This window comes from Ictalurus punctatus, chromosome 17 (assembly GCF_001660625.3).
Source record: "Ictalurus punctatus breed USDA103 chromosome 17, Coco_2.0, whole genome shotgun sequence".
In the NCBI taxonomy this organism is placed as follows: domain Eukaryota; kingdom Metazoa; phylum Chordata; class Actinopteri; order Siluriformes; family Ictaluridae; genus Ictalurus; species Ictalurus punctatus.
This window is the reverse complement of record NC_030432.2, coordinates 9,433,977-9,457,277: the sequence shown is the minus strand read 5'-3', so window position 1 is coordinate 9,457,277 and position 23,301 is coordinate 9,433,977. Positions and strand designations below refer to the sequence as shown.

Below are 23,301 nucleotides of genomic sequence, written 5' to 3'. Positions count from 1 at the left end.
ACTTCTTTTGGGCTAAGTATCTTTAAATAGGTCCTCAAACAGTAGAACCTGCCATTTGCAATAGACTTCATCATGGTGGTCAGGCAGGTCAACATAAGGATAAGGCTACTGTTAGCCTGCTTCCTTTTTCTTTCTGTTTATGGACAAACCTCAGGACCGTAAGTAATCATAAAGGATTTCTGGTGGTGAAAAATACAGTGGTCTATTCTGTTTCATACTGTATACATTATATGCATGCATACCGTTTTGTAGATATAAAGATTTTTATTATGAAGTCCTCATTCCACCTCCCATAATGTGTGTGTATGTGTGAAATTTAATTTTAAAACTGTACATAAAGCAGAAAAGTGACAAGAGATTTCATTTTTAAAATGATTTGAAATGTAAATGGCATTAAATGATTATATATGGAAATTGAAAGACAATTGAATTCATAATGTTTACTACTGTTTACTGCTCTTTTAAATGAGAAACATTTAATTTAATCATTTTGAAGGCATCTTTACTCTACAGCAAATCTTTGCACATGCCTAAAAGTTTTGCAAAGAACTGTGTGTGTATATATGTATATAAAACTGCCCTTAGAGCAGTTGTCCCTTTGCCCCTTGGTTTCAAAAGTGCCCTTTATGAATAGAATATTTATTAATATTAATTTATATATAAATAAACCGTGAGCTGGGAAATGTTACCCACTGCACCACCATGCCACCTCACAGCTCCAGGGTCTGTGCATCTTCTCCCTATTTTTGTGTGTGTGTGTGTGTGTGTGTGTGTGTGTGTGTGTGTGTGTGTGTGTGTGTGTGTGTGTGTGTGTGTGTGTGTGTGTGTGTGTGTGTGTGTGTGTGTGTGTGTGTGTTTCCTAAGGGTTCTTCAATTTCCACCCAATGTGTGAAAGCATGCAGCTAGGTGGATCGAGTATCCAAAAAAATTTATTCAAGTACAAGTAAAACTACTTAGAAAAATAATTACTCAAGTAACAGTAAAAGTAATAATGTTAATAATTACTTGAGTTAGAGTAATAAAGCATCCAATGAGAAAACAACTCAAGTTGTAAGTTATTAGTTACTTTGGCTCTGATTAAATTAATGGGAAAATCCTGAATCCTGAAGTCACACCTCTCCTTGAAAGTCTGTCTGTTCTGTTTATATAATATAAAACCTGGGTTCAAGATGAAGCACCATATCCCTGTCCAGTGATGAGTACAAAAGCAGAGACCCTGTCATTTTCAACACAAAATTTCTCTCTCTCTCTCTCTCTCTCTCTCTCTCTCTCTCTCTCTCTCTCTCTCTCTCTCACACACACACACACACACACACACACAAACAAACAAATATTTTCCAAAATGTTGACTGTCTTAACACGTTAAGAACACAAACTCGTCAGCATCTGCATTTGAACAAGTCAACAAAGAATAAAAGCACAGACTATGGAACAGAACAGACGAGAAAGTGTGTGTAGAGAGGGAATGCGTGTGTGTGTGTGTGTGTGTGTGTGCCCTGCCTCCTTTTCTTCCCGTTCTTTAGCCATTATCTTCCAGGATTGAGCTGCTAAAACAGTGAGCTGTTGTTGTGTCTGCATTCAGACCACTGCGGCGTATCGCGAGACTCGACACCTCATTATACGTGATTTAAACTAATTATTAAAACAACATATATTGGTTAATATTTAACAATAATGGAGAAACACCACCGAATGCAGCGAAGTAAAAGTACATTTCTTGATTAAAAATAACTTGAGTAAGAGTATAAGTATGGCCAGTTAAACCTACTCTTAAAAGTATATATATATATTTTTTTTTTTTTTTTTCAAAAAGTTACTCAAGTAAGTAAATGTAATGGTCTACTACATACCTATGTGGACTGACTATGCTAAAGTGCCCATAGATGTAAATTAGTTTGTCAATGAGCATAAACATGCCAGAATGCAATCATAGTACTATAGTACAGTGTTTCATTTTAACTTATTTCTAAACACAAAAAGGCAGCTCCAATAACTTTACTTTAGACTTTACTGACATGTTGTGTGATACCAACTTGTCTCTTAAACATCATTTTATTTTATTATCTTGAACTTAAAGCACTCTGTATACACTTTTCCAACAGTATTGATTGTTGAGTTTATGAGATTACTGTCACCTAGCTACAAAGGTTTATCTTACATAACCCTTATTACTTTTTCATCTCTTTACTGTTAATCACATGCACAAATTATCATTTTAAAATATTACTTTTTTGGTCCTTAGATATTTCATGGTGACATTTCCTGCAGTAATAGAGTCTGGCTCTAATGCAAAATTGTGTGTGAGTCTTCTGAAGCCCAATGAGACTCTGCAAGTGAACATTTATCTGGTTCATAACAACCAGAACAGAACTCTTTTACAAGAGACAGTGGAAAAGGAGATTCACCACTGCTCTCATTTTGAGGTCAGAAATACCATTATTATTATTATTATTATTATTATTATTATTATTATTATTATTATTATTATTATTATTATTATTATTATTGGTGTTGTTGTTATTGTTGTTGTTGTTGTTAATAATAATAATATTAATGTGGATGATGATATAAAAATTATTATTATTATTATTATTATTATTATTATCATTATTATTATATTTTTTAAAGTATTGTTAGTTATTGTTGTGGTTCAACATGGGCAACATCTTCACAGGCTCCACAGGTTGTGGGTGAATCGGTGCAGGAGATAAAGGTAGAAGTCAAAGGTGAAAGTTTTAAGATGACAGAGAAAAGGAAAGTGATGTTTAAATCCTATGACACATTGGTATTTATTCAGACTGATAAACCCATCTACAATCCAGGCCAAACAGGTGATTCACTCCTGCAATACTTAATATCCATTTGAACCATTTAATAAATGTTTAGTTCTTATTGATTGTGAAGCTCAACACACCAAATTTCTCTCCCATTGTTTTTCAACAGTGAATTTCAGAATTGTCACTATGGATTCTAATTTTATTCCACTTAAACAAAAAGTAAGAGTCTAAGTCTCTACGTCTCTAAGTGCAATAATGTAATGCAGAACGGCAGGTTTTTACCACCCATCCTGTCCTAAATGTATGTGTTTACATTTAACTATAAAAGAAGGGTCTCCAGTGTCATTTTTGATGGCATATTTTCCTATGCACAGATTAACATAGCACCTACATTGTGTAATATCTTTGTATTATAGCGATATTCTACTCAATTAATTGTTCTAATTAATAAATTAATTTAGAGTGTTAATGTACAGGATGATATTAGAAGTAGTGTGAAAGTTTCTTAATCAGAGTTATGCACTGTTGTATTCTCCTTTACAGTACAGCACAGTAATTCTTAAGGTAAGTTAATTAAACTACACATAATTTTATTTATTTGTTTGTTTGTTTGTTTGTTTACTTTGTGACATTGTTGTTCACTTTTAATATTTATACACATTGGTTAGTGACGCTAATATTTTTCTGAACGAATCAGGATAATAATCGTAACAGGATTGGTCAGTGGACGAATGTGTCCTCGACAGGCCTGATACTGCAGCTTTCACATGAGCTCAACGCTGAGGCTCCACAAGGCCATTATTCATTAACTGCTGACATTGAAAATAGGTTGATCACACACTATTTTAAGGTGCAAAAGTATGGTAAGTTACACTACTAGTAGAGTACCTTTTTCTGTTGATACAGAACTAACTGACAGAATTTACTGTAATAAGAAATATATTTGACTTTTAGTTTTACCCAAGTTTGAGATTACAGTAAAAACACCAGAAAAACACAGCATTGGTGAGGAGGAACTAAAGCTGGAGGTTTGTGGAAAGTGAGTGACAATTTTATGTTATGTTATGTTATATGTAATTTTTAGATTATGTTAAAACTAAAAATATAGTAGTTTTAAAAAATATTTATAAAACATAGTTTTAACCTTTCATTTTTTTATTCCTTTGCTTACTTAAATTTAAACATTTATCTTATTAAAAAAAGACATTTAAAAACAACATAGCACTGACAGACATTTGAATATCCAGGATACACCAGTATAGCCCATGAATGTTTTTTTCTTTCATTAATAAATAAAACACAAATTTAAAACAACATTCATTGCTTGTGCATTTTTAAGGTACACTTACGGACAGCCAGTACCTGGCACAGCACTGGTGCAAGTGTGTCGTAAATTTAGGCAGAATTATTTTCATCGTGAGGACGCCCCTTTGATTTCACCATGCCTGGTTGAAACAGTAGAGGTCCGTAAGTAACGCTATATTAAAGGACATAATATTTTTTGACTGAAATAGATCTCACCCTGCATTTGAACATTTGGTTATCCTCACAGATGAGTCAGACTGGTTGTGCCTTCCTTATACTGAATGTATCGACTTTCACAAGTTCTGAATTTGAAGTTAATTTTGAGCACTATCTTAATGCTACTGTTACACTGACAGAGGAAGGAACAGGTGAGGCAGTAACAGATCTGAACAAAGCCAACTAAGCTTAAAGATTAAAATAAGTTAAAGTGTAAAAATCTTTTACATTTTATATAAAATTTTAGAATCACTGATTCTTTAATAATAAATTCAATATTGCATTTTTGTTTTTTTGTTTAGATTTCTCCTTGGTAAAATCTGTCATCATAGAACTCATTTACCAAATCGGTCAAGTGGAACTTGTGGATTTACCAAAAACCTTTGAACGAGAGAGAGATATAGAAGGAAAAGTAAGATTTTCTTACTTTTAAATTTACATTGGTCCACTGATATTGCTTTTGTATTTGTGATGTTTTTACATAAGTTGTTGACAGTTTGAGCAGACTGACAGCATTTCCCTGATCAACAGATTAAAGTTACAACCTTCAGTGGAACACCAATTCCTAACAAGAAGGTTTACCTTTCGGAAGGTGAATGGTGGTCTAAGAAGAAACTACTCAATCTCACTACAGATAGTAATGGATTGGCAAACTTCTCAGTTGCTTCACCTGAACATCCTACAACAGAGATAACATTGCATGTATGGTATGACGACCTAACACTCACAAAATGTTGAAGTCATTTCAATAGATCTTAAAAACAAATGTTCCTGTTTCATTCTTATCTAGGCAAGTGTCTATCCAGATGAACACTATCCTACATACAAAACACCATTCTTTACCAATGCTAATGCACGTCTACAGCTGCTCCAACCTGCCACACCTTACAGTCCAGTATTCAGTGAATTGTCAATAGAGAGCGCAGAGGAACCATTTAAGTGTGGTGCTGAAATTCCCATAACCATTAACTACTATATTGTTGGAGAAACTACTGAAAGTTACAGTATTGATCTTATATACACGGTAAGTACATGCAGTAAAATTGTAGATACAGTAAAACCTGCATTACCTACATTCCAGCAGCTTAAATGAAATGCACCTGACAGTGATTATCCTATATTTGGCCTCTGCAATCCAGGTATTATCTAAAGGAGCAATAGTCCATCATGGGCATGAGGAGGTTTGTTAATAGAGACAGTTGCATCATCACCTGCCACCTGCATTACCTACATTTCAGAAGCTCTAAATATAATTCACTGGACAATTATCATATATTTTGCCTCTCTGGTTCAGGTCTTAGCTAAAGGAATCATAGTCCATCATGAGCATGAGGAAGTTGAAGTGAAACTCTCTACAGATGTCAGAAAAGGAAAAATCTCATTTAAACTAGCTGTCGATGCTGAACTGGCTCCTGTCGTGCAGATTGTGGTGTACTCTGTCCTGCCCAGTGAGAATGTCATCGCTGCTAGCAAAAAATTTGATGTGGAAAAATGTTTCAGGAATAAGGTAATGCTAGCACCTTCAGGCTTTGTTTTGTGTTGTTTTTTTTAAATGTTTTTAAATGTTTTTTTTTTTTTTTTTTTTAACTGGTTATTGAGTTACTTAATTTTTTTTCTAATCTGATTTCTGCTTGACATAAAAGTTAAACATATGTAAACTTTTTGTTCTTTTGTGGCCTCCAGGTTTCGCTACAGTTCTCTCCCTCTAAAGCAGTTCCTGGTGAGAAAAACACTCTTGAGCTCTCGGCTCATCCTGGTTCACTGTGTGGCCTCAGTGCTGTGGATCAGAGTGTGTTCATCTTGGAGTCTGGAGAACGCCTAAATACTGACAAGGTGATGTTAAGATTTACTGAAACTTTTGCACATACAAGTGCTTGAGTTTTGAGCCTGTTTTAATATCTAGTGCCCTCTACATGTGCTATGTACTAAATAAATTCAATTAATTGTATTTTTTATTCTTGTCTGATACTAACATTTGATCATAACATGAATGTAAGTTTCAAAATGTTTAAATAACATTTACATTTTATGTTGTAAAATTGTCAGGAGTATTGTATATGTACTAATAAACCCTGACCAGGATAAAGCAGTTACTGAAGATATAAAAATAAATTATATATATATATAAATAAATAAATATATATATATATATATATATATATATATATATGTGTGTGTGTGTGTGTGTGTGTGTGTGTGTGTGTGTGTGTGTGTGTGTATATATATATATATATATATATATATATATATATATATATATATATATATATATATATATAATATATATATATATAATTTTAAGAATAAATTTTTAAAAATTTGCAAAAAATATTGCATGACATTTACACCATCTTGGTACATAAAATTTGTCTCTTTTTAAAAAAGTTTTTGAAGTAACTGTTGCTGAGGCTCATGAATTTTCAATGACTGGACAGACCAGATATTGTATTGCTATTGTATAATGTTGGTGGTTCTTTGGATCTTTGGCAGTCTAATATTAAATTCATGAACTGGTGCGAGAGCAGGCAGCAGATGTCAAAAACCAGGCAGGAAAAGCAGTCCTAGGCTAACCACTAATCAGACACACAAGGAAATCACAGTTCAGAAATAAGGGTATAAATCATGCAACACTTTATCAAAACAGTAGACAAAGAGAACCAAACATTTTGGGCAAATGAACCCAAATGGCCTTGACTACTAATTTTATCCGTGTTTTAGGACTATTGTTACATTTAAACATTCAAACATTTTATTATGTTAGTAACATACTGTATGTGTAACACAAGTGACTAAAAACCAAATAAATATTTATTGCACTGGCTTACCAGTCTAGTGGGAAGTGTGAGATTACAAGGGTGAGCTTACTTGACACAGGAGGTGTGTTTGCAAGAGTGTATTTCTTTACATAGGAAATAAAATAGGACAGGAGGTGATGTTAGCAATGTAATCCATGCCGGGATGGTGTGATACAGCTCAATGTGAAGAACAGTGGCCTTGAGAGACTTGAAAGAAAACCTAAAGGCTACAGTCAGGATCTTTATATTATAGAACTTATTGTATTAGAATAGTAACAACTATAGTAATGTGTTTTATTGCCATTTATTGCATATAAAGTTAAAGCAAGTTCTTTATAAAGCTCTCTTATGTTAATGTAATCATACATGCAAAGGTCATTTTTGTGTGTTTTGAAATGCACTTTATATAATCTTTTAATAATGACAAACTATGTCTTCCATAGATATTTAATTTGCTGCCAGAGAGAGTATCAGATTACCCCTATGGGGTTGAAGATAATATAGAGTGCTTGCATGTTAGACCTCGACGACATACACAGATTGACCATGCTTACAATACATTAAAGGTAAGTGATTGATTGGATACATAACTGATTACTGAAATGTGTGTGTATGAATTGTTATCACAGTAGACCACATATCTATAATGTAAAATCACTCGTAACAGAAAATACTATTTACAAAATGTATGGAGCCTAATCTACCCCTGACATGATATACAGTAACTGAGTGATCTGGGGTACCTGCTGATCATTTTATGGTCTTTTCTAATCCTGAGTGACAGTGATGTATTCAGTGATTGATTTCGGGTGGTGGTGGTGGTGGTGTTTGCGTGTGTGTGTGTGTGGGGGGGGGTTCAACCATTGGTTTTGCAAGTTTACATTTTACATATAGAGTCAGCTCCATGAATATTTTTAAATATATGGACAATATTTGGACATGTTATTGTGATTTCAGCTGTTTACAGTTAATTGGAGTTTAAATGAGCTCAGTGTTTAGCCTTTTTAGCTTTAATTTGAGGGTATTTACATCCAAATCAGGTAAGCAGTGCAGGCATTACACTTTTTATATGTGGTCCCTCCTTTTTGTGAGAGACCAAAAGTTATTGGATAATTTGCTGATCAGCTGTTCCGTGGCCAGGTATGTGTTATTACCTCATTATATCACTTACAAGAAAGCAGATAAATGGTCTAGGATCTCAAGTATGGCATTTGCATTTGGAGTCTCTGAAGTTTCTGTTAACTCTCAATATGAAGTCAGTAAAGCAAGCCATCATTAGGCTGAAAAATCAAAAGAAACTGATCAGACAGATAGCAAAAACATTAGGTGTGGCATTGCACACTTTAAATATTTAACCCTGGGTCATTCTAAATCCTGGTTAAACAGAATCCTGGGTTAACTTATTTCACGTTTCATACTGATCATACTTTACCCAGAGTTAACAATTAATCCTGGGTATTCATGACATTTCACACTATACATTCGTAAACCCTGGGTTAGATCTCCAATTTGCACATAATATGAGGCAAGTGCTGTTCAGTTTCTGATTTGGTGTTTGTTACTAAGCAGCCAGCAGTAACATTCTAACATTGTTTCATACTGTTACATTCGGCACCGCAATGCGGGTTTAACACCACAAACACAGTGCTAACCCTGCTTCGGATCAGGGTTTTATAACCTTTATAAGTGTGAAACGTTCTTCTACCTGGGGTTAAAAGCGGGGTTTAGAACGACGATAACCTGGGGTTAAGTACAGTGTGAAAAGCCCTTATTTGATACATTCTTTAAAACACACAAGAACACAATGGTCAGAGAAGAGTATGAAGGAAAGGAAGGAACTGCACATGATCCAAAGCGTACCACCTCATCTTATAGTGTGGGCATGTATAGCTGCTAGTGGAACTGGTTCTCTTGCATTTATTGATGATGTGACAAAATGTTGCAGGATGAATTCTGAAGTGTATAGGGCTTATATTATCTATAATTGGGGAAACATTTAAAAAGTGTTGTAATACCTACCCCATTCCCCAAATGTATGTGTAAATTCCTTTAAATTAAAGCTGAAAGTCTTTAATTTTGATTAAAATGGACATTTGAGCTCAAATATATTATTTAATTTCAAGTTCAATATACTGTGGTAGACAGCTAAAATAAGAATAACTGTTCCCCAAAATTTATTTATGGACCTTGCTGTATATACACTCACTATCCACTTTATTTGGAACACCTGCACCCCTGACATTTATATAATTAAAGTTCCAATCAGCCAGTCATGTGGCAGCAGTGCAATGTATAAAATCATGCAGATACATATCAAGAGCTTCAGTTAATGTTCACATTAAGCATCAGAATGGGTGAAAAAAATGTGATCTCTGTGACTTTGAACATGGCATGGCTGGTGCCAGATTGTCCAGTTTGAGTAATTCAGAAATTGCTGATCATCTGGGAATTTCACACACAACAGTCTCTACACCAGTGGTCAACAACCTGGTGATTGCGATCTACCTGTCAATCGCTGAGGCATTTTAGTAGATCACAACCATCTATGTACTGTCAATGATCGCAACACATTTTTAAAAAATGCAGTGGTAAAATAACTGCTGGTTGGCTAGATTTGAATACTGCTACATACTTAATTGATGGTGTGCAACTGTATGGGCAGAGAGTAGCCTAAGAAAATGCTGTTAATGCATGCTCACTGCTACTGGTTCCATATGGATTTCTCCTAACACCACACAAACAAACATATCTACACCTCACAATGGCTTGACAGAAGAACCAGTGTCCAGTGTCCTATGTGTATGCGGTATGCACAGCTATTAAAGAAAAATTAATGCAGCATTATATCAGGCTGCTGAATGGAGCAGAGGCCAATGAAATTGCATAACATAATTCCTTGGTGCATCTTGTGTCACAGGTTTACAGTGCACTAGAAGGCCCACACATCCCTATTCTTCCTCTGAAGGATGGCTCAATTTTGTCATGTGACACTTTTTTTTTTTCATGAATGCCATTTTTCTTGGCAAAAACTGTTTTAAATATTTTCTCACAACATTTGAGGTATCGGTGTAGAATTTATGCACTAAAGTTAAATGAAAAATGTTATCGATAATTTGTGATCATATCAATGCACTAAACATTTTTTCGCAAAAAATGTCTTTTGGCTTCTTCTGATTCTCAAATGGCACCCCTCCTCACCAGTGTTTCGCCAATTTAAGCCCATCATAAACATGTCTGCCCAATACAACTAAAAACCGTACAGGCCTTCCCAGTGACTAAAGCTGTAGCAAGCCCCACTGGCACCATTACTGCACGCTCAAAGCTACTGGTTCAGTATAGATTTCTCACATACACCTAATGCTACAAACCTGTCTGGCTAAGACAACCAGAGCCATACATACCTCCCCAGTGACTAAGGCTCAGCCTCACTTGCACCATTAACGCATGCTCAGTGCCACTGGTTCCGTATGGATTTCTCCAATTAAATACCTTTTATTTATTGCATATTGTATTGTTTAATTTTAAAGGGGGATTTCCCCTTTTTCACTTTGAGTACTTCTAAATATTTATTTGGCAAATTCCAGTCGCCTCAGGCAGTTTTTATGTCAATACAGGCAGTTTTAATTTATTTTAGTTTTTTTCTCCACTATTGATTGTTTTCAGTGATATGACATAATGAAAACATGTTGAAGGAACCCATAAGCAGGCAGGAACACACACTCAGCAGATGAATACATTTGTATGATTCAAGCATGCAAAAGCTGGGAGTATGGGAGGGGGGGGCCTTTATTTTAATTTTAACAAATTATTTAAGCACTTGATTTAAAAACTGCCTGAGCTGTCTAGAAATTGCCCTTTAAATATATATTATTGAATTTTATCTCATATGAAATTATTTGGGTTACTAAGTAATTTACAATAATTTACAACACTGATTATGACATATTATCACCTGACAGAGTGTGGGGCTGAAGATGGCAACAAATTTGGCTGTTAGAGAACCTGACTGTTTGGTATACAAAGGCATGCGTTATGAACGTTATCGTCACAGACATCCATATGGGGGTACCTCCAGGCTCTTTTTTCAACTATATATATATATATTTATATATATGTAATATGTGTGTGTGTTCAATAAATAGTGCAGTTTCTTATTCATACATATGCTATGTATATTACATTAAAATGCAATAAATAATACAATAAATGATGAGTACAGCTGAAATCAATATACTACTGTACATTTGTTATGTGCATAGCTCTTATTGCTGTTTGTACTAATTAGTCTAACAAATCAAGAGGTTGCTACATTAAAAAGAAGCATACTAATAATTAAAGTTTTGCTCATTTTCAGTGCAATACATGGTAGCGCAACGTGTGGGATTAGCTGAGTCATCATCAGAACGTTATAAATCCATTGAAACAGTTCGCAAATTCTTCCCAGAAACATGGATATGGCAACTGTCTGAAGTCGGGTTTGTGAACCAGCATATTAATTAATTTTGTTAAGTGGCATGCTTTTACAGTGCTTCTGTGCATGTAAGATGACACTGTTTAATGTTGCCATGGACACCAACCTTTTAGCAGTTTTATTAGTATGTACATTAGTGTCTCCTGTTGTTTTAAAAAAATAAACATAACTATAATATACTGAATAATGCATGCTGTCTTTTTGATAATAAATAACAGAAATTTTTCTCAGGGACTCTGGATCAGCACAGCTTCCTGTCACTGTTCCTGACACCATCACCACTTGGGAGACAGAGGCTTTCTGCGTGTCATCTAGGGGTCTGGGACTGGCTCCTCCTGTTCAGCTCACTGTATTTCAGCCCTTCTTCCTGGAGCTCTCATTGCCCTATTCCATTATCCGGGGAGAAGTTTTTGAGCTGAAGGCCACGGTTTTCAATTATCTTTCCAAATGTATTATGGTACTGTAAGGCCAAGATTTTATCTTGTATTCTTGTATTCTTTTATCTTGTATCAAGTATTGTGTCATGTAAGATGCACAGTAAATTAATCACCTGTGCCTCATCGCCAGGTTAAAGTGACCCCGGCTCCTTCCTCAGACTACACTCTGGAACCCTCTTCTGATGGCGAGTTTTCATCCTGCCTGTGTGAAAATGGCAGAAAAACCTTCAAATGGACTTTGATTCCCACCGTGCTTGGTGAGTCCTAAAACTCTTTCACAGTCTTTCATGGAGCTCTGTTTTTGCCAGTGTTAGCCTGATTTTTATTTAAAAAAAAAAAAAAAAAAAAAAAACAGCACCCATTTTAAAAATAGTTTTCAAATCTGCAAACCTGTGGTCCAATGTAGATATTTTTATAGGACATTGACACATACTTTTAGGGACATTGAGTAGCACATGGAAAATAAAGGTATCTCATTCCCGTGACTTTTTTTGGGTTCTTTTTTTTTTCCACACCACATGGAAACAGGGGCCATGATCACATGTCTGTTGCAATGGATTTTTCTTTATAGTAATTAACTCCTTTTAATACCTCTTACTAAATACAGGAGTCTTGAATGTGACAGTGAGTGCAGAGGCAGAACAATCCCAGACGGTGTGTGATAATGAGATTGTGAGTGTTCCAGAGAGAGGCCGTATTGACACAGTTACACGAAGCCTGATTGTGCAGGTTGGTGTCTTGAAAATAAGCATAACTTTATATTTGCAAACCTGTTCTTTATTAGGCTATGATCTAATAATACTATTTCCCCTTTAGGCTGAAGGAACTGAGAAGATGAAGAGCCAGAGCTGGTTATTATGCCCACAGGGTCAGGCTTGCAAATATTTGTGCAATTGATTTCTATTGAGTCTGGGTGGTTTAAAACTGATGCACACAATATTTTACTGCTCAATAACAATGGAGCTGCCTTTCATCTTATTTTCAGGCAACATTGTTTCAGAGGAGTTGGAGCTGATTCTTCCTGAGGATGTAATAGAGGGATCAGCCCGAGCTTCTGTTTCAGTACTTGGTAAGAGAAAAAGCATTAGGGTAAATAGAAGAACTTTGCAACTATAAAGTAAATCTTTATGATGTATATAATGCAAGTAAGAAATAAAACTTTTTTAGCTGAATAAAAAATAAAAATAAAAAAAAGCTTTGTCTTATCACACCATGCTTGTCTTGGGCTAATGAATAAAAGTAAAATAAAACACTCTTCTATAAGAACTCCAAGAAAGTATAATAATGGAAAATGTGATTGCTATTCATTTTGGGCTGTACACGAAATTGCTAACTGAATTATATGTTGAAAAATATGTTTACGAGATGAAAGTTTTTTCTGGGATCCCCATTCAAATCATGCCAATCACCTCTGTACAGTTCACGCCTCTGCAGTCCAGATTTTTCTTGAGTAGAGGTGTTGGAGGCACTATTGATAGATTTTCAGTAGTGTCTAATACGCCTTTGAACACAAGCACAATATAGAAGAACAGTCAAATATACCAAATACAATATAACTAAGTGAAATCAGGACAAAGTATTGCTGAAGGAGGGTGCACAGTGACTAAGTGTCAGTAAATGTGGGAGGGAGCTCTTCAGCGTTTCTGGCTGAAGCTGGTCCGTCTGGTTTTGCATCTATCTCTGAATAAATAGCCTGTTTTTGGAGAGCCTGTTAGTGAGATGTGGTTCACCTCTGTAAGCTGGGCTATTCATGTGCTGTATTTATGGTAATACCATTTTCACAGTAGGCTATTCAAAACCCTTTGCCTGCTCTAGAGGCATTGTGCTGGAGGTGATCCTACACACTTACTCCATTCCATAACTCAAAGCTTTTGTGACCTCAAGCACTTATTTCTTCTGGACAAAGTGTCAGCATTTTCATGGGTCCTCCTGGCTTATGTTCCGTGTGTAAACCTAAAGTTCTCCAACTAATGACATCAGCAGGCTACCCTAACATTTTTTGTATTTATTCTGAGCCAGCCATTTTTCTCAATTGTTTTCATAATTGTTTTCATTGGGAAGCACCTTATAGCTGATTTACATCATAGGGTGCTAAGTTCAATCTTTTTTTTTTTTCTTTTTTTTTTGAGTATTAAGGATAGGACAGCTCCTGTCCCTTTACTGGGCACTGAACTCAAAGCGATACATCTTTGTATCTATATATCTATATATTTGTAACTATATATCTAATATGAATAAGAATTAGTGAACTGGAGCTTCTTTACATTCAAAACAACAGTGTGTTTTTGTCAGTTCCAACATTTTTTTAGCTAAACAGATAAGAATATTATTGTATTCTTTTGTAGGAGATATACTTGGCCGTGCATTACAAAATCTGGATGGACTGCTAAGGATGCCATATGGCTGTGGTGAGCAAAACATTGCTCTCCTCGCCCCCAATATCTACATTCTTCAGTATCTAGAGAACACTGAGCAGCTCACCACAGCTATCCGTGAGAGGGCTACTGGTTTCCTTAAGAGTGGTCAGAAAGCTTTCTTTTACTTTTAAATCTTTGCAGTCATTTCTAGTCATTCTGAATAGACTTTTTCTGAACTAACCAGAATAAAATCATTTGACTTTACACAGGATACCAGAGGCAACTTAACTATAAACATTTGAATGGTGCATATAGCACATTTGGCAGCGGGGAGGAGAACACATGGTAAGTTTATCTTAAAGCAAAGCACCACTTTCCTGGTGATTACATGAAATTTATTTAAATAAGTATGTGTTAGTTGTGAATAATTTTATATAATTATGGAATGTAAAAAAATATATATATTTTGACAAATAATTCTCCATCACCAGGTTAACTGCTTTTGTCTTGAGGACTTTCGGCAAAGCACAACGTTACATCTTTATTGATCCAGAAATCATTAACAGTGCAAAGCAATGGCTAATAAATAAGCAGAGATCAGATGGCTGTTTTATACAACAGGGAAGTCTGTTTAATAATAGAATGAAGGTATGTATGTTACTAGGGAATTCCATGTTTGGAAAAAACACATTTTTGAATACATTTATTGAATATCTGTTTTTATCTATATATCATGCATATTGTTCTAATGTATTCCAGGGTGGTGTAAATGATGAAGTGACTATTACTGCCTACATCACTGCATCATTGCTTGAATTGGGTAACACAGTCCAGGTAAGAGCATGAGAGTTCGCAATCTTTTCACTGCATTCACAATCCATATAAGCTTGGTAAAATGCATCCAATCTAAATCACAATAGCACTGGTTAATTCAACCAGCAGTACACTTGATTTTAATTAAGTTGTCATAAATTGTGGTTAAATTTTAACATTTGCACCGGATTTGTTATTAATAAGTCCTGCCTTTAAGTAAAATCATTGTGTTTTTTCTACATGATTTTGTACATTTTGATTGCAGGATCCTTTTGTGAATAAAGGACTGCTGTGCCTCAGGTCTTCTATTGGTAACCTGACAAACACCTACACCACTGCACTGTTGGCCTACACTTTTAGTCTGGCTGGAGAGAATCAATTTCGGGAGCAGCTACTAAAAGAGTTGGATAATGTTGCCATTTCAGGAGGTACTGAATGATTAAAAGAATTTATAACATTTATATTTGTAACAAACGCAACAAACTATGTTTCTACAAGTAAAACTGCTGAATGTAATAATTGGAAATTGGAAAAATGCTATTGCAAGCTACTCATAAAGGAATGTTCTAGAAGAAGCTATTATTTGTCATATATACATTACAAAAAAATCCTTTTTCTTTGCATATCCCAGCTTGTTAGGAAGTTGGGCTCAGAACACAGGGTCATGACATGGCACCCCTGGAGCAGAGAGCTTGGACCCCTGACCTTCTAATCAGTAACCCAGAGCCTTAACCATTGAGCCACAGCTGCCCATTGTAAAGTGGGTTTTACTGTGCCACATTCTAAGCCCTAAATAGGATGCCTAAATATAATTGGTGAAGTAATTGGGCTCCGCAGGATGTATTTTCTATATGCCTGCCCTTGGCTCAAGTGAGCACTCTGACATCTTTTTCAGTATTATTCAGCCCAGGATCAAACTGGCTGAGAGCCACCCTGCATCCTGGGCTAAGCATCCTACTGCAGGAGTTCAGCTTTAATCAGATTTATTACAGAGGAGTCGATTGCTGCAGATTGGAACAATCCATCTAATGCTAGCAACAGAATTGTCAGCATGTGGCCTGTTTGTGCAACGAACATAGCACTTTTAAAAGCCTTTAGCAAAATATTATCTGAGCACCTGCACTCGGTGGCAGGGCAGCATGTAACTTTGTGTACCAAAGAGGCAATGCAAGTGTCAACAACTGGAATGTGGCCCAGGTTAACTTGTTCATCACCAGTCACGCTGGCTAAAACACCCAACACTATGTCTGGGTGCGGTGCTGCTGCCAAATTAAGACCTACATTCACACTCTTAACGTAGTTCTTGCACTGTAGTCTTTAATCTCAGTCTGCTGTAGATTATCCCTCAAAAAAGTTAGTTATGAGTCAGGGGAATTGCCTGAAAAAAATACTTTACTGGGGAATGTGCCCAAACCAAAATGTTTATGAATGAAAATATAAATATAAATGTTAAATCAAAGGGCACACAGTGACTTAGTGGTTAGCACGTTCACCTCACACCTCCAGTGGTAGAAGATGGATGGATGGATTGATGGATGGATATTAAATTAATGTTTAAAAACTGTTTCTTGAGGCCGGATCCTAAATTATACCCCTTAACATAAATCCTAACAGTACTTTTTAGCACTCAACTGCCATAATTCTATAATAAAACAAAATTCTATAATATCAATAATGCGATTCAAGCCATGAAAGCATTTTTCTCTATCATTTGTATTGATAAGTTAATGAAGTGACTGCAAACTCAAATTTACCATAGTTAATATAGTGTTACTTTTAAATGTCAGCAGAAAGACAATAGTGAATTAGTCAGCTAACACCAGGCTAACATGGCATTTAAAAACAAAGCTTTGTTAAAAAGAACATCTTTCTTTCTCTTGTGATCTTTGTGCTCTCTGCAGGTCTCTGTGTGTCTCTGAGGTGGGTAGTAGCCAGTTTTGTAGGTGGCACATTTTGGCTAGCTAGCACAGGGACAAGGCAATGATGCCAGACATATCTGTGGTTATGTTTACACTATCTTGTTATTATTTTAGATGGTCGGCTTCATTGGTCTCAATCAGCATCAGATGACTCCGGCTCATTGTCAGTGGAAATCAGTTCTTACGTGCTGCTAGCTGTTCTCACTGCAGGTCAACTCACTCCAGCTGATTTGGGATACGCTAATAGGATTGTCAGCTGGCTGGTGAAGCAGCAAAATCCCTATGGAGGCTTTTCCTCCACACAGGTAACTCAGTTAAATTGCATTGTTCCCTTGTTCTGCATTTAGTCAGTATAATGCTAAATCACTTATTGCATTTTATAGCACTGAATTTTTATTTATTTATTTATTTATTTATTTTTAAATTAGGACACAGTTGTGGCCCTCCAAGCTCTGGCTCTGTACTCCACTAAAGTGTTCAGCTCAGACGGCTCTAGCACAGTAACTGTAAAGTCAGAAGATGGACACAGTTACACCTTTGATGTGAACCAGAACAACAAGTTACTGTACCAAGAAAGATCACTGCAGGATGTTCCTGGCAAATACAGCATTGAAGTGAAGGGTGACACCTGTGTGTCAGTGCAGGTCAGTACAGATAACTCTTCCTGGCTACAAATCTTGTGTCTAAATGAAACACTGTTCTATTTAAAAGAAAAATGTAGTTCTATGAATCTGCAAGTGATTTTTTGTTAAGCACTAATTACCCAACGATTACTTTTTATGCAAGTCTATACAATGTATAAATGTTTTTTTTAATTGATTGATTTTTGTTTATTATTGTTTATCTGTTTAAGGATTGCTTCAACTTTTTTTAATTCCTGCTTGCAGACAGCACTTTTCTACAATGTCCCCACACCTACTCAAACTAGTACACTGAGCATTGCGGTGAAGACCGAGGGAAACTGCACAAAAACATATGGACAAACTTTGTCCCTCGGCTTCACTGTTGAGTAAGAATGAATGTGTTATAAAACTCTGTTCTAAAATAAGAAAACTGGTCAATTATGTTTTCGGAGTCTAACTGTAAATATTTCAAAGATATAAAAATGCCTATACCTGGATAGTGTCTGTGTTAAAAACCATTAATATAATGATTAATGACTACACATCCTCTTATGACACTTTAATTTGCAGTGACAATAATTAATACTTTATTTTCCATCATTATTGCTATGAATACTCCTGAAGTTTATTGACAAACATTTTCTTTAATTTCAGATATCATGGGACACTTAACAACACTAATATGATCATAGTGGACATAAAACTGTTATCAGGGTTCACAGCAGATCCTGGTGAAGTAAGGAGTAACAATGTTGCTAAAAGTTCTGTAATATACATGTCTAGGTAAACAGATATATAAATGCATTGCTATTGAAATGATCACAGTAGAATAATGATTAAATTATTTTCTTAGCTGAAAAGGAGCATTTTGGTGGAACGGGTTGATTCTAAAGATGACCATATTATCATGTATATCAAAGAGGTAAGAGGAGAACATAAGAATTTAAGAATACATATATAGCATTGATTATTACCTATATTACACAACTGTGCTGTATATCCACTCCAAGAAACATGTATACTTTATTTATTACACATAAAATATAGATATGGTGGAGTGTGTTTACAATATGATATCTGGTATATCTCTAACAGCTCCCAAGGAATATTCCTATCAACTATCAGCTACACATTAAACAGGTGCTTCCTGTCAAGAATCTCAAGCCAGCGGTGATCAAAGTTTATGATTACTACCAAACAAGTAAGACTTTCCAGGATTGTGTTATTTAAGCAGTTACTGCAACTATACTGGTATCATTTACTGATTCTCAACATATTTCATTCAGGTGACCAGTCTGAGACGGAGTACACCTCCCCCTGTGTGTAGGATTTCACATTGGGATGGAAGATGCAGAAAAACCTTTGTATATCTGCTTTATGATGGTTTCTTTCTGATTAAGATTTTTTGTTTGTGAAATAAAAATACCTTTGACTTGCATCATTTGAATGATCATTGATTTAGTTTAAAGGTCCGTGAACACTTAACTAACCCCTAACTTGTAATGGTCTACACTTATATAGCACTTTTTTAACCTTAGAGATTCTACAAAGCACTTTACACTAGTTCTCATTCACCCATTCACACACACGCACACACACACACGCACACACACACACACACACACACACACACACACACACACACACACACACACACACACACACACACACACCAGTGGTAGTAGAGCTGCCATGCAAGGCGCTAGCTTGCCATTGGGAGCTACTTGGGGCTCAGTGTCTTGCCCAAGGACTCTTTGGTAGTATTCATTATTAATTATTTAGTTCAGTAGTATCTCCTTATGCTTGTAGACAAAACACACACATGACACACTTGATCGCAATGCATGGCCAGGATAATGTCTTCAGAGTCCGAAATAATTTGTTTTGCTTATGAAAATCTGCAGACTGTAAACTTTGCAAAACAACAATTACTGATATGTCTGGCATGACTTGAAATTTCTACCAACATGTTGAAAGAAAGCATAAAGAAAGGTACACTGCTTATTATAACCTTTAATACCAACTTAAATCCAAATAAGATTAGGGCTGGGCAATATGACGATATATATCATGGCGACGATGTCCATAGAATAGATAGAGATTTCTATCTTTAAGTGGGCAGGACTGCTTAAAGTTATTGACATGTTGGGGTGATAAAGAAGCATGAATTAATTAATTAATTCAAATAAAGAGAAAAATTCTGCCTGACCAATCAGAGTTGTGTCAATACAGTATATTGAATCCATGCATTAGGCCATAAAGTGACAGCAGTCTAATAAACCTGCTGCTGTCTGTGTCATTAATGTTAATCATACAACAAAAGACAAAGAGAAAATCACTCACTCCCTCACTCACTGGACTGAATAACTTCAGTAAATCTAATAATAATCCCTGTATGTCAAATAGTGAAGTCTATTTTACTTTACATGTATTGTTATCGTGTAATAAGATTGTAGTCATACTGTACTGCCCACCCCTAAACATTAGCATCTGGTGATCCCAGTCTTGAATTTGACGTAAAATGTGAAATGTACTTCTTAATGTAGTAAATATCATAAACCCTGGATTTTATTTTAGCAAGTAAATAAACATGTCACATAAATGCAATGACTGTAAATGTATTCCTTTTAAATTTAAAACTTAACGTGCTCTAATGTAATGTAATGTAATTATTTTCATTCAATTAATGTAATGTGCTGTGAATTGCAACGACAAGTTAAGTAGCTTATACAAAACTGTAGAAAAGTTTTATTCACATTAGACAAATACCTTTGTTTTACATATACCTTCTATTTTTGAATTAGTAAGAATTGAAAAAACGTTCTCTTTTTTTTTTGTCCCAAGATGAGATCATACAAAAGACACCAGCAACCAGCAGATGCTGCACAGCTCAGCATAGAAAGATTTACAAGACCAGAATTGGCTAAACAAACAGTGCAAATTTATGATGCAAATTCTCCCAGACAACAAGAAATTCATGACTCCATCATTAAAGATCTGTTCATTGGCTGCGCTTTACCTCTGTCAATTGTTGAAAATCAGCATTTCAGGCATTTCTTGAAAGTAATGGACAACAATTACACTCCCATTGGAAGGAAGACAATCACTGAAAAACACATTCCTTTGTTGGTTGATTAGATTAAGGACTCAATTAAAAGAAAGCCCCAGACCCAATCATCTGTGTCCATAACAGCTGACATATGGTCTGATTGGACCATGTGGTCCTTCTTCAGTGTTACAGCCCATGGATTAAACATAACGGAAAATCAGCTGGAGTCCTTTTTTTTAGACTGTAGGCGGTCTTGTGCCAGACACAGTGAAGACAACATAAAGTAAACAACAAGCAATGTCAGGTACATTATCATTGATAACGCAGCCAACATGAAGTGTGCGTTCAAAGTCAAGCTACCACAGGAGGAGCAGCACAGTGATGCGGAAGATGGAAACTTTGATGATGAGAGTCTTTGGGATGATGTGACCTGGGAAGACGAGACTGTCCTGGTGAGAACAAGGCTAACATGAGAACAAGGTTCTCATGTTTTGTACATTCTCTGCAATTAGTTGCATGATGGTATGAAAGAAGCCAAGGCTTTTTCTTTAGCATTTGCCAAAATGTCAAAATTCACCTCATTACGTCACACTAGTACTTAGTTTAAAGAGCGATTTGAGGCTGCATTTGGGACAGATCAGTTTTCAGTTCATGAATGGAATAAACTGAAGGATTTAGGTTCTGTTCTCTCTCCTTTCACGGAAGCAACAGATGTTATAGAGGGTGAGAAAATGGTCACTATTAGTATGGTGGTCCCCATTGTACTGGATTTAAACACTCATCTGCTCCAAATAGCAGAGTCAATAAGTCATTGCCGGCTATTAGCCACCGTCCTTCATCAATCCTTTTTAAAGGGATTCTCTAGGATCTTTGTGAGAATCAATATGGTTGAGCAAAATGGAGAAGAGGACCAGTTCAGACATACTGTCTATTTCTTGGCTACAATGCTTGAGACTTAGTTTGGCCTTAACTAGGTTGATCTAGATGTAACCAACAATGACAATCCAGTTTCAGTGAAGAAATTCAGAGAGGATCTGCTTTAATAACCTAAAAATGATTTCTCTGCATTTTATTCTGAAACATCCTTCTTATTTATCTACCATATATTCTGTATATAGCAGATCATAAAATATGCAGTAGGCATACAATAATGGTCCTTAAGTCCCTAAATCCAGATAATGCATTTTAACATGCATGATTTGTGCATGTTTCGCATTTTTCAGATAGTTTGACTGCAGAGCGTGAAGCCACAGCAGTTTGAGACATGCTGCATTGTGAAGTTAACAGTGATGCAACCACAGATTCTGCTCCTGGCAAATACCTATGACTTCTAGCTCGCTATCAAGCCCAGAAGCAGCGTAGTTACTCAGCTAAGGATGCAAGCATTTCAGCTCAGATACATAAGTATTTTGATGCCATTCAAGACACAGACACAAATACAGCACTTGAATTTTGGCTATAAACAGGGAGATATTCCCACAGCTCCACTCTCTGGCAGTAAAAGTGTTGTCTATACCAGCATCCTCTGCACCAGTAGTGTATCTCTTTAGCAAAGGTGGCTTTGTCATGAGACCACATAATATGCTCTTATCTCATAAAATGGTCACACAGCGCTTGTATTTCTGAAAAGCAATATGGCCCTGGTTTAGTGCTTGAGTGTATGGTACAGTACATTGCGTTATCAGTAGTTATTACAGCTCACGTTAAAAAAGCTTACAAGAACAGAGCTGTGTTCAAAACAGGTTAATTTGTATTTTCACACACTTGTTATATAATAAAAGTTCTACATATTTTATTTTCTTTGAAACCATTCAACTAGTTGAGGTGCTGATGACATGAAATAAAAATATTAAATGGCAATGGCAAGATATAATAGTGGTATTTTTTTGCTACATTTATATTGCCATGGGTTTATGATGGTTAAAATATTGGTTAAGTACTTCGTCTCGACTCAGACCCAACACTAGTTTCTGTATATTTGCCTGACGGCTTGTCTTTATATTTCATCATCAGATCATTGATTTAGTTAAAAGTTCAACATGTACTAATCCAAAACTGTGTAAACTCTCAGGTTCGGCTAGAATGACTAATGTTTGTTCATTCAAGGGTCAGCACTACTAATACTACTGGCTAGTAAATCAAGGATTGGTATAATTCATTTGAGAAAAGAGTTCTGACAGCTGCTAAAAGGCTACCACTAAAAAACCTGGTGGTCCCTGCTTTATTATTTGCAAGAATGATTTGAAATATTGGTGCGCTGCCACTATTTAAATAAATTATTACCTGGTAGTTTTTTTTTCTGAAATAAATTATGCAATGGCTGTTATCTGTGTGGGCATGACCCGTGTGGGCATGATGTTTGTTTGAAGTGTGTACAAAACAAACACGTTTACTGCATAATGACTGTAAGTAAACAGTGAGTTCTGAGAGAGAAAATGTTGAAGATGTTTTAAGCTAGAATGATGCTTTCATTCTATTCTCATTCTACTCATTTCATTCTCATCTCATTTCTATTCTGTTTTTAGGCATTTAAAGAGTT

At 35.7% G+C, this 23,301-nt stretch overlaps 1 protein-coding gene across 2 annotated transcripts; it reads left to right on the top strand.

The window, feature by feature from the left end:
* LOC108277820 (alpha-2-macroglobulin) lies at positions 1–19,151 on the top strand. Of its 2 annotated transcripts, XM_017490772.3 has the most exons (35): positions 1–158; positions 2,243–2,423; positions 2,675–2,831; positions 2,944–2,996; positions 3,321–3,341; positions 3,475–3,640; positions 3,732–3,816; positions 4,117–4,240; positions 4,330–4,450; positions 4,601–4,710; positions 4,830–5,000; positions 5,089–5,322; positions 5,438–5,479; positions 5,593–5,805; positions 5,982–6,131; positions 7,537–7,659; positions 11,053–11,158; positions 11,448–11,568; positions 11,796–12,021; positions 12,132–12,258; positions 12,609–12,730; positions 12,818–12,869; positions 12,987–13,070; positions 14,347–14,523; positions 14,628–14,703; positions 14,850–15,006; positions 15,118–15,192; positions 15,437–15,599; positions 17,205–17,395; positions 17,519–17,734; positions 17,978–18,099; positions 18,368–18,449; positions 18,567–18,635; positions 18,809–18,914; positions 19,000–19,151. In XM_017490772.3, exons 1-35 carry the CDS (start codon positions 73–75, stop codon positions 19,038–19,040), a joined length of 4,350 nt encoding a protein of 1,449 aa, XP_017346261.1. In that variant the 5' UTR covers positions 1–72; the 3' UTR covers positions 19,041–19,151. The 2 variants fall into 2 exon arrangements, with proteins under 2 accessions (XP_017346261.1, XP_047017186.1); XM_047161230.2 differs by lacking the exons at positions 18,368–18,449; positions 18,567–18,635; positions 18,809–18,914; positions 19,000–19,151 and having other exon boundaries at positions 17,944–18,062.
* Positions 19,152–23,301: the final 4,150 nt, after the last annotated feature.